This window comes from Monodon monoceros, unplaced genomic scaffold, assembly GCF_005190385.1.
Source record: "Monodon monoceros isolate NGI ecotype Baffin Bay Population unplaced genomic scaffold, NGI_Narwhal_1 Super_Scaffold_10, whole genome shotgun sequence".
NCBI lineage: Eukaryota > Metazoa > Chordata > Mammalia > Artiodactyla > Monodontidae > Monodon > Monodon monoceros.
Genome location: NW_021703766.1, coordinates 40,549,885 through 40,564,431, shown reverse-complemented (window position 1 = coordinate 40,564,431; position 14,547 = coordinate 40,549,885). Strand labels below are relative to the sequence as shown.

General features: G+C 37.5%; 1 protein-coding gene across 3 annotated transcripts in view; it reads left to right on the top strand.

Moving 5' to 3' along the window:
• Nucleotides 1–14,547, top strand: part of SLC7A9 (solute carrier family 7 member 9) — a 31,107-nt gene that overhangs the window by 13,452 nt on the left and 3,108 nt on the right. For all 3 annotated transcript variants that reach the window (XM_029213099.1, XM_029213106.1, XM_029213088.1), the window contains exons 10-11: nt 7,787–7,883; nt 8,882–9,031. In XM_029213099.1, the coding sequence (XP_029068932.1) occupies nt 7,787–7,883; nt 8,882–9,031 (247 nt within the window). The remainder of the gene's footprint in view (nt 1–7,786; nt 7,884–8,881; nt 9,032–14,547) is intronic.

The following is a 14,547-nucleotide window of genomic DNA, read 5'->3' as shown; positions in this document are numbered from 1 at the left end:
TGCTATATTGAATTATGTTGGAAATCATTTTTATGAGGTCAAATCTAAGATTTTTGCTTACTGGTTTTTGAGTTTTCTATCTCACATAAACAGACCTTCCTCTCTCCTTTCAAGAATGCCCGCCTATGTTTTCTTCTAGCATTTTACTTTAGCTCTTTGATCAATCTAGAAAGCGTCTTGACGTGAGGCGTAAATCTCACTTTTTTTCCCCAAACATTTACCTATTTATTGTCCACCCTTTCTCCTACTGGTTTGAAATCCAGCATTATCATTCCAATGTACTTGATTCACTTTGTTTCACTGCTAAATATTTTCCTGTGCTATTATCTTACTTATTACATGTTTCACAGCTTCAGTAATGGAAAATCTGGTAGGACTGGTGCTCCCACATCAGACTTCTCCTTGCCTGTTTAGCATTCCAGGTGCACTTACAGTAATTTTGTCCAGTTCCGAAAAGTCGTGCTTGCATCTTCAGTGCATGGAATTTATATACTGATTTGTGGAGAACTGACGGAATTTAAAGAGTGAATTCACAGCATCATCTTGCAGAGTCTAAATCTCCCCTCCATCTAGCAATGCCTTTCCTCCCAGTTTCACTGAGTTGTTCTGGGAATTAATACTATGTTTATATCTTTTCGAAGTTCAAAAAGTAGTTTTTAAAAATGAGTCTTTTTGGCCTGTGTATTCCTGACTTCTAATGTTATTGTATTGTACTCAGAGAGTGTGATCTTTACAATATTACTTCTTCAGAAGTTTTAAGACTTCCTTTGTGGCTTACTGCCATTTTTATAAGTGTTCCCATGGTCTTGAAAACAATGTGTATTCTACTAACTTCTAGGTTTTTATGTTATCATTAAGTTTATACCTTGACTGTTCAAATCTTATGCTTTCACAGTGGTTTTGTCAAGCTTTGCCTCCTATGTTTCATGGGATCCTGTTTTTTTTAAATTTATTGAGGTATAGTTGATTTATAATATTATATGTCCCACGGGTAAAAGTCCCAGATGTACAACATAGTAATTCACAATATTTAAAGATTATACTCCATTTATAGTTATTATAAAATATTGGCTATATTCCCTGTGCTGTACAGTAAGTATATCCTTGTAGCTTATTTTATACATTGTAGTCTGTACCTCTTAAACCCCTCCCCACTTTCCTCTCCCCACTGGTAACCACTAATTTGTTCTCTATATTTGTGAGTCTGTTTCTTTTTTGTTAAATTCACTAGTTTGTTTTCTTTTTTAGATTCCACATATAAGTGACAACATACAGTATTTGTCTTTCTCTGTATGACTTATTTCACTAGGCATAATACCTACCCTCCAGCTATATCCACATTGTTGCAAATAGAAAAATTTCATTCTTTATTATGGCTGAGTAGTATTCCATTGTGTATATATGTGTGTGTGTGTGTGTGTGTGTGTGTGTGTATCATACCTTCTTTATCTGTTCATCTGTTTATGGACACTTAGGTAGCTTCCATAGCTTGGCTATTGTACATAGTGCTGCTATGAACATTGAAGTGCACGTATCTTTTTGAATTAAGTGTTTTTGTTTTCTTCAGATATATACCCAGGAGTGGAATTGCTGGGTCATATGATAATTCTATTTTTAGTTTTTTAAAAATATTTAATTAATTTATTTGGTTGCGCCGGGTCTTAGTTGCAGCACGTGGGCTCCTTAGTTGCAGCCAGCGGGCTCCTTAGTTGCGGCTCATGGGCTCCTTAGTTGCGACTTTTTGGCTCCTTAGTTGTGGCATGTGAACCCTTAGTTGCAGCATGCATGTGGGATCTAGTTCCCTGACCAGGGATCAAACCCAGGCCCCCTGCACTGGGAGCACAGAGTCTTAACCACTGCGCCACCAGGGAAGCCCCTCTATTTTTAGTTTTTTGAGGAACCTTCATACTGTTTTCCACAGTGGCTGCACCAGTTTTCATTCCCATCAACAATGTACAAGGGCTCCCTTTCCTCCACATCCTTGCCACCATTTGCTGTGGTCTTTTTGATGATAGCCATTCTGACAGGTGTGAGGTGATAGATATCTCATTGTGGTTTTGATTTGCATTTCTCTGACGATTAGTGATGTTGAACATCTTTTCATGTCTGTTGGCCATCTGTATGTCTTCTTTATAAAAATATCTATTCAGTTCTTCTGCCCATTTTTTAATCAGATTGTTTTTATGATGTTGAGTTGTATGAGCTATTTATATATTTTGGATATTAACCCCTTATTGATCATATCATTTGCAAATATATTCTCCCATTCAGTGGGTTGTCTTTTTGTTTTGTCAGTGGTTTCATTGCTGTGCAAAAGCTTTTAAATTTAGTTCCCATTTGTTTACTTTTGCTTTTGTTTCCTTTTCCTTAGGGGACAGATCCAAAAAGATATTGCTACAATTTATGTCAAAGAGTGTTCTGCCTATGTTTTCTTCTAGGAGTTTTGTGGTTTCTGGTCTTACACTTAGGCATTTAATCCATTTTGAGTCTATTTTTGTATATGGTATGAGAAAATGTTCTAATTTCATTCTTTTACATGTAGCTGTCCAGTTTTCCCAGCACCACTTACTGAAGAGACTGTCTTTTCTCCATTGCATATTCTTGCCTCCTATGTTGTAGATTAATTAACCATAAGCATGTGGATTTATTTCTTGGCTCTCTATTCTGTTCCATTGATCTGTGTGTCTGTTTTTGTGCCAGTACCATACTATTTTAATAACTGTAGTTTGTAGTATAGTCCAAAGTCAGGGAGTGTGGTATCTCCAGCTCTGTTCTTCTTTCTCAAGATCGTTTTGGCTATTTGGGGTCTTTTGTGTTTCCATACAAATTTAAAAATTATTTGTTCTAGTTCTGTGAAAAATGCCATTGGTATTTTGATAGGGATTGCATTGAATCTGTAGATTGCCTTGGGTAGTATGGTCATTTTAACAATATTAATTATTCCAATCCATGAACATGGTGTATCTTTCCATCTGTTAGTATTGTATTCAATTTCTTTCATCTATGTCTTATAGTTTTCTGAGTATGGGTCTTTTACCTCCTTAGGTAAGTTTATTTCTAGGTGTGTTATTCTCTTTTTAAAATGCAATTGTAAATGCCATTGTTTCCTTAATTTCTCTTTCTGATAGTTTGTTGTTAGTGTATAGAAATGCAACAGATTTCTGTATATTGACTTTGTATCTTGTAACTTTACCAAATTCACTGATGAACTCTAGTAGTATTTATTTTTGTTTTGTAGTATATTTAGGATTTTCTATGTATAGTATCATGTTGTCTGCAGACAGTCACTGTTTTACTTCTTCCTTTCCAATTTGGATTCCCTTTCTTTCATTCTCTTTCTTTCTTTCTGTCTGACTGCTGTCGCTCAGACTTCCAATAACTTGTTGAATAAAAGTGGCAAGAGTGGGCGACCTTGTCTTGTTCCTGATCTTAGAGGAAATGTTTTCAGCTTTTCACTGTTGAGTATGATGTTAGCTGTGGGCTTATCATATATGGCCTTTATTATGTTGAGGTGTGTTTTCTCTCTACTCACTTTCTGGAGAGTTTTTGTCATAAGTGGTTGTTGAATTTTGTCAAAAGCTTTTTCTGCATCTATTGAGATGATAATATAGTTTTTATTCTTCAATTTGTTAATGTGATGTATCACACTGATTTACAGATGCTGAACCATCCTTGCATCCCTGGGATAAATCCCACTTGATCATGGTATATGATCTTTCTAAAGTGTTGCTGAATTCAGTTTGCTTATATTTTGAGAATTTTTGCATCTATGTTCATCTATGTTCAGTGATATTGGCCTGTAATTTTCTTTTTTTGTGATATCTTTGTCTGGCTTTGGTATCAGGGTGATGCTAGCCTCATAGAATGAGTTCAGAAGCATTCCTCTGTATTTTTTGGAATTGTTTGAGAATGATAGGTGTTAGCTCTTCTCTAAATGTTTGGTAGAATTCACTTGTGAAGGCACTCGGTCCTGGACTTTTCTAAATTACTGATTCAATTTCATTACTGGCAGTTGGTCTGTTCATATTTTCTATTTCTTCCTGATTCAGTCTTGGGAGATCGTACAGTTCTAGGAATTTGTCAATTTGTACTTGGTTGTCCATTTTATTGGCATATACTTGTTCATAGTAATCTCTTATGATCCTTTGTATTTCTGTGGTGTCGCTGATAACTTTTCCTTTTTCAATTATGATGATATTGATTTGGGCCCTCTTTTTTTCTTGATGAATCTGGCTAAAGTTTTATTGAGTTTATCTTTTTAAAGAAATGGCTCTTAGTTTCACTGATCTTTTCCTTTTTCAAAATTTATTTATTTATTTTTGGCTGCATTGTTGGGTCTTCGTTGCTGTGCATGGGCTTTCTCTAGTTGTGGTGAGTCGGGGCTACTCTTCGTTGAGGTGCACGTGCTTCTCATTGCAGTGGCTCCTCTTGTTGCAGAGCATGGGCTCTAGGCATGCAGGCTTCAGTAGCTGTGGCATGCGGGCTCAGTAGTTGTGTCTTTCAGGCTCTAGACCACAGACTCAGTAGTTGTGGTGCACGGGCTTAGTTGCTTCGCAGCATGTGGGATCTTCCTGGACCAGGGCTTGAACCCATGTCCCCTGCGTTGGCAGGCGGATTCTTAACCACTGTGCCACCAGGGAAGTTCCTCATTGATCTTTTCTATTTTTCTTTTTAAATCTCTATTTCATTTATTTCTGCTCTGATATTTATGATTTCTTTCCTTCTACTAACTTTGGGTTTCATTTGTTCTTTCTCTAGTCCTTTTAGGTGTAAAATTAAGTTGTCTGAGAGTCTTCTCATTTCCTGAGGTAGGCAGTATAAACTTCCCTCTTAGCACTGCTTTTGCTACATCCCATAGATTTTGGATCATTGTGTTTTCATTTTCATTTGTCTCCAGGTATTTTTCGATTTCCTCTTTGATTTCTTTAGTGATCCATTGGTTGTTTAGTAGCATATTGTTTAGCCTCCACGTGTTTGTGTTTTTTTCAGTTTTTCTCTTGTAGTTGATTTGTCTCATAGCATTGTGGTCAGAAAAGATGCTCACTATGATTTCAATTTTCTTAAATTTACCAAGGCTTGTTTTGTGGCCTAGCATGTGATCACTCCTGGAGAACACTGCATGTGCACCTGAAAAGAATGTGTATTGTGCTGTTTTGGGATGGAATGTTCTATATGTATTGTCCATATGGTCTAATGTGTCATTTAAGGCCAGTGTTTCCTTATTGATTTTCTGCCTGGATGATCCATCCGTTGATGTAGGTGGGGTGTTTAAGTCCCCTACTATTATTGTGTTACTGTCATTTTCTCCTTTTATGTATGTTAATATTTGCTTTATATATCTAGGTGCTCCTATGTTGAGTGCACATTTATTTACAATTGTTATATCTTCTTGGATTGATCCCTTGATTGTTATGTAATGTCCTTGTCTCTTGTAACAGTCTTTATTTTAAAGTCTATTTTGTCTGATATAAGTATTGCTACCCAGCTTTTGTTTTGATTTCCATTTGCATGGAATACCTTCTTCCATCCACTCACTTTCAATCTGTATCTTTAGATCTGAAGTGAGTCTCTTGTAGGCAGCATATATATGGGTCTTGTTTTTGTATCCATTCAGCCGTTCTATGTCTTTTGATTTGAGCATTTAGTCCATATACATTTAAAGCAATTATTGATATGTATGTTCTTATTGCCATTTTGTTATTCGTTTGGGGGGTGTTTTTGTAGGTCTTTTTTGTTCCTTCTTTTGTTCTCATCTCTTGTGATTAGATGACTATCTTTAGTGTTATGTTTTAATTCCTTTTTCTTTTTTATGTGTGTATCTAGTATAGATTTTTGGTTTGTATTTATGTGAAGTTTATATATAGCAAACTATATATATATGATTGTTTTAAGTTGCTGATCTCTTCGATTACTGTTTTTGACGTGTTTTACATCTAATTGTTTTGTGTATTCTTTAACTGCTTATTGTGGATATAGATGGTTTTACTACTTTTGTCTTTTAACCTTCCTACTAGCTTTGTACATGGTTGATCTTCTACCTTTACTGTGTATTTGCAAGGGCTTCTGTTTTTTATATCTTCTGACTGTTCTCTTTTTCAGTAGGAATGCTCCCTCTTTTGCCTTAAATTCTGATACTGATATTGCTGAATCAGCTGTCTTTGAGGCTGCTACTTTTGGTAACATGTCCCATCCCTTTTATTGTCTACTTCTTAGTGTCATGGGCTGTGGCTTGTGTCTCTTTCAACAAACCCAACCGGAGAGTCTTCAGCTGGGCAAGTGGAATCTGATCACACTGGATGTGATTACTGCTGGATTAATTTCTAACGTATTCCTTTGTGTTTTCTTGGCTTAAAAAAATCTTACCCTGATTTATTAACCATCAAATGTCCTTTATTCCTTTTTTTTCTTCTGCTGATGTGGATGGAAGTTATATTTCTATTCTTTTAGCAATTACCTTTAAAATTTAACATGAATACCTAGTAGAGCCTATCTCAGTTCTCTTCCCTCTCTTGCAAGGGCTCTCCCTTTCATATCATCTAGTGTATCAGCTACACCTTGTTTATAATCCCAACCAACCCTCCAAAAAAAGTCCATCATGACAGAAATAAAAAATCCAATACTTACATACATACCAAATGTGCTGTACTGCTATTTCCTTAATGTTGCTTCTTCAATCAATTCCTTCTCAGTTCAGTGTCCTCTTTGGTTGTAGATTTTTTAATAGTTTCCAACAAGGACTGAAGAACTGTAAATGTCTCACAGTTATTATCTACAAATGTATTTTGCCAGTAGTCTTGAATGATAGTTTAGCTGTGTAGTATTCTAATCTGAAAGTCAAATCAATTTTCCCTCATCACTTTGAAAGTGTTTCTCATGCGATGGCTGTTGTTCTGATTGCCCTAATTTTGTAGCTATCTTTTAAATTCAGTAGCTTAAATATTTTTCCCTTCCACTCTAATGTTTATATCTGGGTATGTTTTTGTCTAGAACAGGATTCAGTTTGAAGGCTCAGTGTTTTTTCATTGTGTAAAGGCTCTCTGCTCTTCTTTGAATTTCTTACTCTATTCAATATACTTGAGCTTCTTCCTAGGTTTCTTCTCTTGATTTCATGTCTACATTTTCCGCTTCTCTGTGCTTCATATTCAGTCTAGCTTTTACTTTTTTCACTTGTATATTTGTCTGTTGTTGGTTAAATTTTTAATTAAAGTAACTTTTTGTTTCCTTAGGAATTCTGTTTAGCTCTCCTTTCCTTTCCCTTTACCATTTTAAAGATAGCTTTTCAGATTCCTGAATCATCAGAAGTTATTGGGGGGTGGGCGGGGGGGCTCAGCCATTTGTTTGCATCTGCTGACTCACCCTTGATTTTCTGATTTTTTAAAAATACAGACTTTGGATTTAGGAAGTGCAAGGCATGTCTGTGTTGGCTTCTGTCAGGTGCTCCAAGCACTGAGGTCCATAGGCCCTGGACTAGTTTTTACATTTGTTTCTTGCATAAATCTCAGGACTCAGATCAGGTACCTCCTCCTTGAAAGGGGCTCCTCAACCTCCCACTCTACCCCACCCCCCACAGGTGACCCTACTGCACCAGGATGCATTCCTCTAAAATGCATTTAATCACCTCACTTACTTCTGCAAAACGCAGTCATCTCAAGAGGCTAGACTCCTACCTGAAGACACCAGTCCCTTTCTCTGTGGCCTGGGTAGTGATGCTCAGGACACACTTGCTCGGTGATCATACAGCAGCCTTCACCCTCATCGACTGACTTCCTTATTACTGCCCTTTCAGACTTGTTTACGTTGCAGGCCGGGAAGGCCACATGCTTAAAGTGCTCTCTTATGTTAGCGTCAAGCGCCTCACTCCAGCCCCTGCCATCATCTTTTATGTAAGTATGAATTCTGCCACAAAAACACCCCCTTAAGGCAGAGGGTCCCTCAGTTTGGATGATGAAGTAAACTTGATCACTAAGCTCAGTGATTTTCAAATGACCCAGGTTCCCCCAGCCCTCAGTTATATAAATAGGTATATAAAAAAGTTCAAAACAATTCAAATAATTTACCCAACTTCTGCTCCTTGTTCTGAATTTATCTACGAAAGACACTGTTTAAATCTTCTGAGCTTGTACCCTCTACACTTCTTACATGTACATTTGTATGTTCTGAGTCCCTGGTAACAAACTGTACAAAAACCCACTAGCTTATGAGGAAGGAGAATAAGGCATTTTACAAGGTGGCTAATGACAACAGCTTCTCATTACGGTCCAATAATTCAGAAGTCATGGGACCCTTGTGAATTACAGGTGTTTGACAGCTTCTCATTGGAATTTCTCAGTGAGGGATAGTCCTTGGCTGTATGCAACTGTTTTGGGCACCTCTGGACCATCCACACCCCAGCCTCAGGGCCAGATTCTTCCTCCCACCCCCAGAGGGAGCCCCTATTCTCTGTCAACCTACTCCCTTTGAAGATGAGAAAAAGGACCCAGAATTACAAGGCCCTTGGAATTACAAGTCCAGGACCGTGCAGCTAACGCAGTCAAGACCAGACCTAGACAGCCTGGGTTTTATGGTGTAGGGCCCTTTCCCCCAATGAAAACTCTCTGGAAGGAAAATTCATAATTAGGAAGCTGGTGCAATATACATACACATTTTGTTTCTCCCCTGCTTAAAAGAGCTACAAATTTTCCAAGTCCTTTCCATCACACCTCGAAGAGCTGTCATAGCACCAGTCTGGTTTAACCCCAAATATAATGGGATACATAGGAGTTTCCTTTCACATTAAAGTGTTTATCCACAGAAAAAAACGGCTTCTTCCATCTTTTGTGAAGTGATAAGGTTAATGTTTTCATGTACTAATGACCTAAGAACTCCTTCTTCTTTCTTCTAGGGTATCATAGCGATCATTTATATCATCCCTGGTGACATCAACTCATTAGTCAATTACTTCAGTTTTGCTGCATGGCTGTTTTATGGCTTGACGATCTTTGGACTAGTTGTGATGAGGTTTACGAGGAAAGAACTGAAAAGGCCTATCAAGGTAGGTTTAGTTCCCCAAATGTCACAAGTGGCTTTGATTTCCTGAAATGAACTAGATAGAGGTAACTATTTTAACTTCTAGGAGCATGCTTTCTGTTTTCAACCTGACTCTTCTCTTGAACATCATACTTTAGAGTGGAGTTTGCTCTTCAGTTCATTTCATATTATAGATTATGATCCAGTCAGCCACCTCATAATTTATTAAAGTTATCAACAATACCTGTGACCTGTCTCTCTAACCAAAGTGAGATGTCCAGTTCTGATAGTTCCAGGACCCCTCAGGAATACACTTTCTGTCGACCGATGGGGACTTCTGATTCTGGCCCAGACCCATTCCTATGCATGCAACCACTAACGGTCCGTGTTTGCAGTCTGTTTTGGGCTCCTCCCCACCTCCCTCCATGGCTGCTGTGGGTCCATATACCAACGAGGAAGAAGGATGTATTTTATTTTGATTATGTTACAGGATTTTTTGGTTTGTTTTTCTTAAAAACCTGTGCTGTTTATTCTTATGATAACAAGTGAAGATGTAAGACCAAGGTAGGCAAGAAGAGGGCTTCAGTAACTAGAGCAAGAATAAAGATAATGTCTTTAGCTTCGGAACGCTGTTTCACAAATCTGGTTAAAAGTCTTTCTGGTACAGTAGCTTGACTATCACCAAGTTGCTGGAGTCAGAGAAGGCGTGGGGCAGCCTGCTGGAATCAGGCAGCTCCACCTCAATCAGGCCATCAGGCAGGCAAAGTCATTATGGTAGCACAGATTTTTAATCTGCGCAAAATCTCTCAAACAGAAATAAAAAGGATTTGAGAGAAAATAATGAAGTAAGGAGACAGGAAGAAAAAAAATAGATTAACATATGTATAACTGGAGTCCTTGAAGAAGAAAATGAAAGTAACAATTCTTTTTTAATTTTTAAATTTAATTTATCTTTTTATACAGCAGGTTCTTATTAGTCATCAATTTTATACACATCAGTGTATACATGTCAATCCCAATCGCCCAATTCATCACACCACCACCACCACCTCCCCACCACTTCCCCCCCCCTTGGTGTCCATGCATTTGTTCTCTACATCTGTGTCTCAATTTCTGCCCTGCAAACCGGTTCATCTGTACCATTTTTCTAGGTTCCACATATATGCGTTAATATACGATATTGGTTTTTCTCTTTCTGACTTACTTCACTCTGTATGACAGTCTCTAGATCCATCCACGTCTCAACAAATGACCCAATTTCGTTCCTTTCTATGGCTGAGTAATATTCCATTGTACATATGAGCCACATCTTCTTTATCCATTTGTCTGTCGATGGGCATTTAGGTTGCTTCCATGACCTGGCTACTGTAAATAATGCTGCAATGAACATTGGGGTGCATGTGTCTTTTGGAATTGTGGTTTTCTCTGGGTATATGCCCAGTAGTGGGATTGCTGGATCATATGGTAATTCTATTTTTAGTTTTTTAAGGAACCTCCATACTGTTCTCCATAGTGGCTGTATCAGTTTACATTCCCACCAACAGCTTAAAAGCTATGATTCAAGAAACATTTCCTGAAGTGGGAGGGAAGGTGGGAGGGGAGACCACAAAAGGAGGGGGGACTTGAACCAACACACTGAAAGGCATACAGTGTAACTGGGAAATCCGAACTAGACTGGGCAACAAAGAAGTACATTCTGATAAAACTATGGAGTTTCTTTAAAAAAAAAAATGCTTTGGGTATATCCACTTCCCCGTTCCTGTCCTCCTTCACCCCAATTTGCTTACAAAGGAAAGGAAACAATACAGGCATCAGACTTCTGATCAGCTACACCTCACGCTGTAAGACGGTGGGCAACTTTAAGATATTCAAGGGGAAAAACGTAAGTCAATACTTTGTATCCAGTCAAAGTGACCCTGAAGAATAAAGTTACCAACGAAATAACTCAAAGCATATATTGTTACATGAGACCTAAGGAATCGCTAGAGAATGAGCTTTAGAAACCAAAAAGCCATTGGCATAAGGTGAATATATTTAATTAAAGAACTTAAGACTAAATGATGGGAGATAAAGATAGCAAAACAGTATATAAATATTAAGCACTGACAGCATAATACAACAAAAATGGGAGAGAAAGCACATGAAAGTATGCCAGTTAAGGGAAGTATCTCAGGGAAACTGCCTTTGGATACGATTTAAAATTAGATGCTGGGGGGAAAAAGAAGAAATCCTAGCTTATGTCATTACTGCTTATTATAGATAATATCTAAAAAAGAGGAGACAAAGGTATTAATACCTACTATTTATAATGGTAACTCTCAGAACAAAAACAGTGTTTATAGACAGATATATCCAACACACATACCCACACACAAACACATCCACGAAACCATATCATAAAAGAACCTATATATAAAGACTCGAATAGGGAAACAAATGAGAATATCTTCCTGGTTGACATTTTCCCGGTAGAATGCTTATTAGGGTTTTTTGTTGTTACTGTTTTTTGCTCATTGATTTTTAACATCCCCAAACTTTATAGAATCTATGAATCTCTTAATATTCTTATTTCTAGTTGATAGTTATATGGAAAAAAAAGAATATTTAAATTCCCCAAATGCAATACAATATTTTTAATACGTGTGTGAGGAAAGTTTCAAATGGCATTCCAAATCCAACACAAGTCACAGTCGTATGGAGGCATATTGGAAAGTGTGAGGCATGTGTGTCTCAGATGTTGGGAAACATGTTATTGCATTAAAGGTAACCATTTACTAACAATCATACTAATTGGTCACCAGGAGGTCATTTTTAAAGCAGTTTTACTTCCAGGTATAACACATGTTGGATATATATATATGCATTTACTGTTTTTTGTTATATCTGAAAACACTGGTTAGAAGTCTGGGGTTTCACGTGATACATGGTAATTTTCCCACTTAAAGGAAGTAGGCCCCGGGAAGAGTTTTCCCACAGAATGTCACTCTTTAAGGGCAGAAAACTGACAGTAAGTCGAAGGTACTTTATATAGAAATATGAAGCAATATGGAGACCAAACTTATCAGTTGTATGAATAAACCAGCTTATTCAGTTTAAATGGGTTTAAATCAGCCATTAAAAGAAAAAATTTTCAGGCAGGTTTACAGAGCTGTGAAAAATGCAAAGTAAAAGGATAGGCAAAGAAAAATCAAGCAAATGAAAATACGTAGAAAACAGGGGTTGTGATCTTATCAGACAAGCACTCAGGCCCAAAACACAAGACAAAGACCATTTAGTAATGCAAAAGGCTAAAATTCACAATAAAGAGATAACAGTTATGAAAACCCATTCACCACACCACACAGTAATTATTACTTTTACGAAACAAACTATAGGAAATACAAGGAGAAACAGACACACACACTAATAGGAGACTTTAAAACATCTCTCTGAGAACAAGACAGATCCAGGCACATCACTAGTAAAAGTGACTGCAGATCTATAAAAACATAACAAGGTATATCTTAGAGATTCATTTCAAATTCTGAATCCCCCAAATAGCAAACATAGTGCATATGGGACAGGTCTGACCACTGACAATCTTTAATACCACAAAGAAAAACCCTGATTAAAAAAATCAGAAATGGGGCTTCCCTGGTGGCACAGTGGTTGGGAATCTGCCTGCCAATGCAGGGGCCACGGGTTCAAGCCCCGGTCCGGGAAGATCCCACATGCTGCGAAGCAACTAAGCCCATGCACCCCAACTACTGAGCCTGTGCTCTAGAGCCCATGAGCCACAATAGTGAGCCCACGTGCCACAACTACTAAGGCCCACGCGCCTAGAGCCCGTGCTCTGCAACAAGAGAAACCACCGCAATAAGAAGCCCGTGCACCGCAACAAAGAGCAGCCCCTGCTCGCCGCAACCAGAGAAAGCCCACGCGCACCCACGAAGACCCAACGCAGCCTAAAACAATAAGTGATAAAAAATAAGTACATTTATTTTTTTAAAAATCAGAAATGATACAGATCACATTCTCTGACTATAATGCAATAAAACAGGAAATTAATTTTAAAAATTAAACATTTTGGTCCAAAAGGAAATAGGAAATGAAAGTACATAAATTCCTAAAAGTAACAATAATGAAAACAAGACATATAATCTATGATCGGCACTTTAAGGAAGTTCCACTACATTACTTACACCAACAAAAACGAAAACAAATTAAATAGGCAACTCAAAGGGCACGAGAAAGAACAACAAAGAAAACCAAAAGGATATAGAAGGAATTAATAAACATAAAGAAAGCACTTAAGTGGATTATCTGATTTTTAGAATTTCACCATGAATTCAGATTCTGCTGGGGTTAGTTTTAGTAAACTATATTTTCCTAGAAAACTGTCCATTTCATCTGGGTTTTTGAATTTATTTGTATAGAGTTGTACAAAATAGTTTATGATTTTTAAAAAAACTTCCTGTGTTCTGGAGATTATTTCTCCATTTTTGTTTCTTATTTTTGTGTTTATGCTTTCTCTCTCTTTTTTTTTTAAGGTAAGCTACAGGATGTTTTATTGATTTTTCAAATTATTTTTATGGACTATAGCACTGATACCAAACCTTGCAAAGATAGCACAAAAAAGGGGAGAAGAGAAAAATCACAGACCAATCTCACTTTTGAATATTGATATAAAAATCTTAAAATATTTTAACAAATAGAATCCAGTTATATTAAAAACATATCATGACTAAGTCAAGTCTGTGCAAGGGTGGCTAAAGATTAGAATGAACTGGATTTAATTCATGGGGATATAATTCACCATATTAATATACCTATGGTAAAACCCCCTATAATCACGTCCCACAGTTGCCAAAAACCACCAGGTAAAATTCAACATACATTAGTGATAAAAACACAAATAGGAATTTATAACCTTTTCCTTGGCATGATCGCACACACAAACACGCCCTATGGCAAAAAAGCAATTTTAATTGATAAGGTAACACTAGAAAGATCTCTGCCAAGATGAAGACAAAAATGCCTTCCTGGGCTTCCCTGGTGGCGCAGTGGTTGAGAGTCCGCCTGCCGATGCAGGGGATACGGGTTCGTGCCCCGGTCTGGGAGGATATCACGTGCCGCAGAGCGGCTGGGCCCGTGAGCCATGGCCGCTGAGCCTGCGCGTCCGGAGCCTGTGCTCCGCAACGGGAGAGGCCACAGCAGTGAGAGGCCCGCGTGCCGCGGAAAAAAAAAAAAAAAAAAAGCCTTCCTTCTATTTCTGCTGTCAGCTAACACTGTTCTGAAGATATCAGCAAGGCAATTAAACAAGAGAAAGCAATGTGGAGCATAAGAATTAGAAAAGACTTTCAAAAGTCTAACTTTCTCCTTTCAAAGAAAATAAAACTGTACATCTGGAAAACCCAAAAGGATCAAAGAAAACACTATAAGAAAATATAGTGAAGTAATATGACATAAAACTAACACACTGTAGTCAACAGCCTTCATTTATAAAAACGATATCCAATTAAAAGATAATGAAAGAGAACAACTCATCCCCAAACCAAAAAA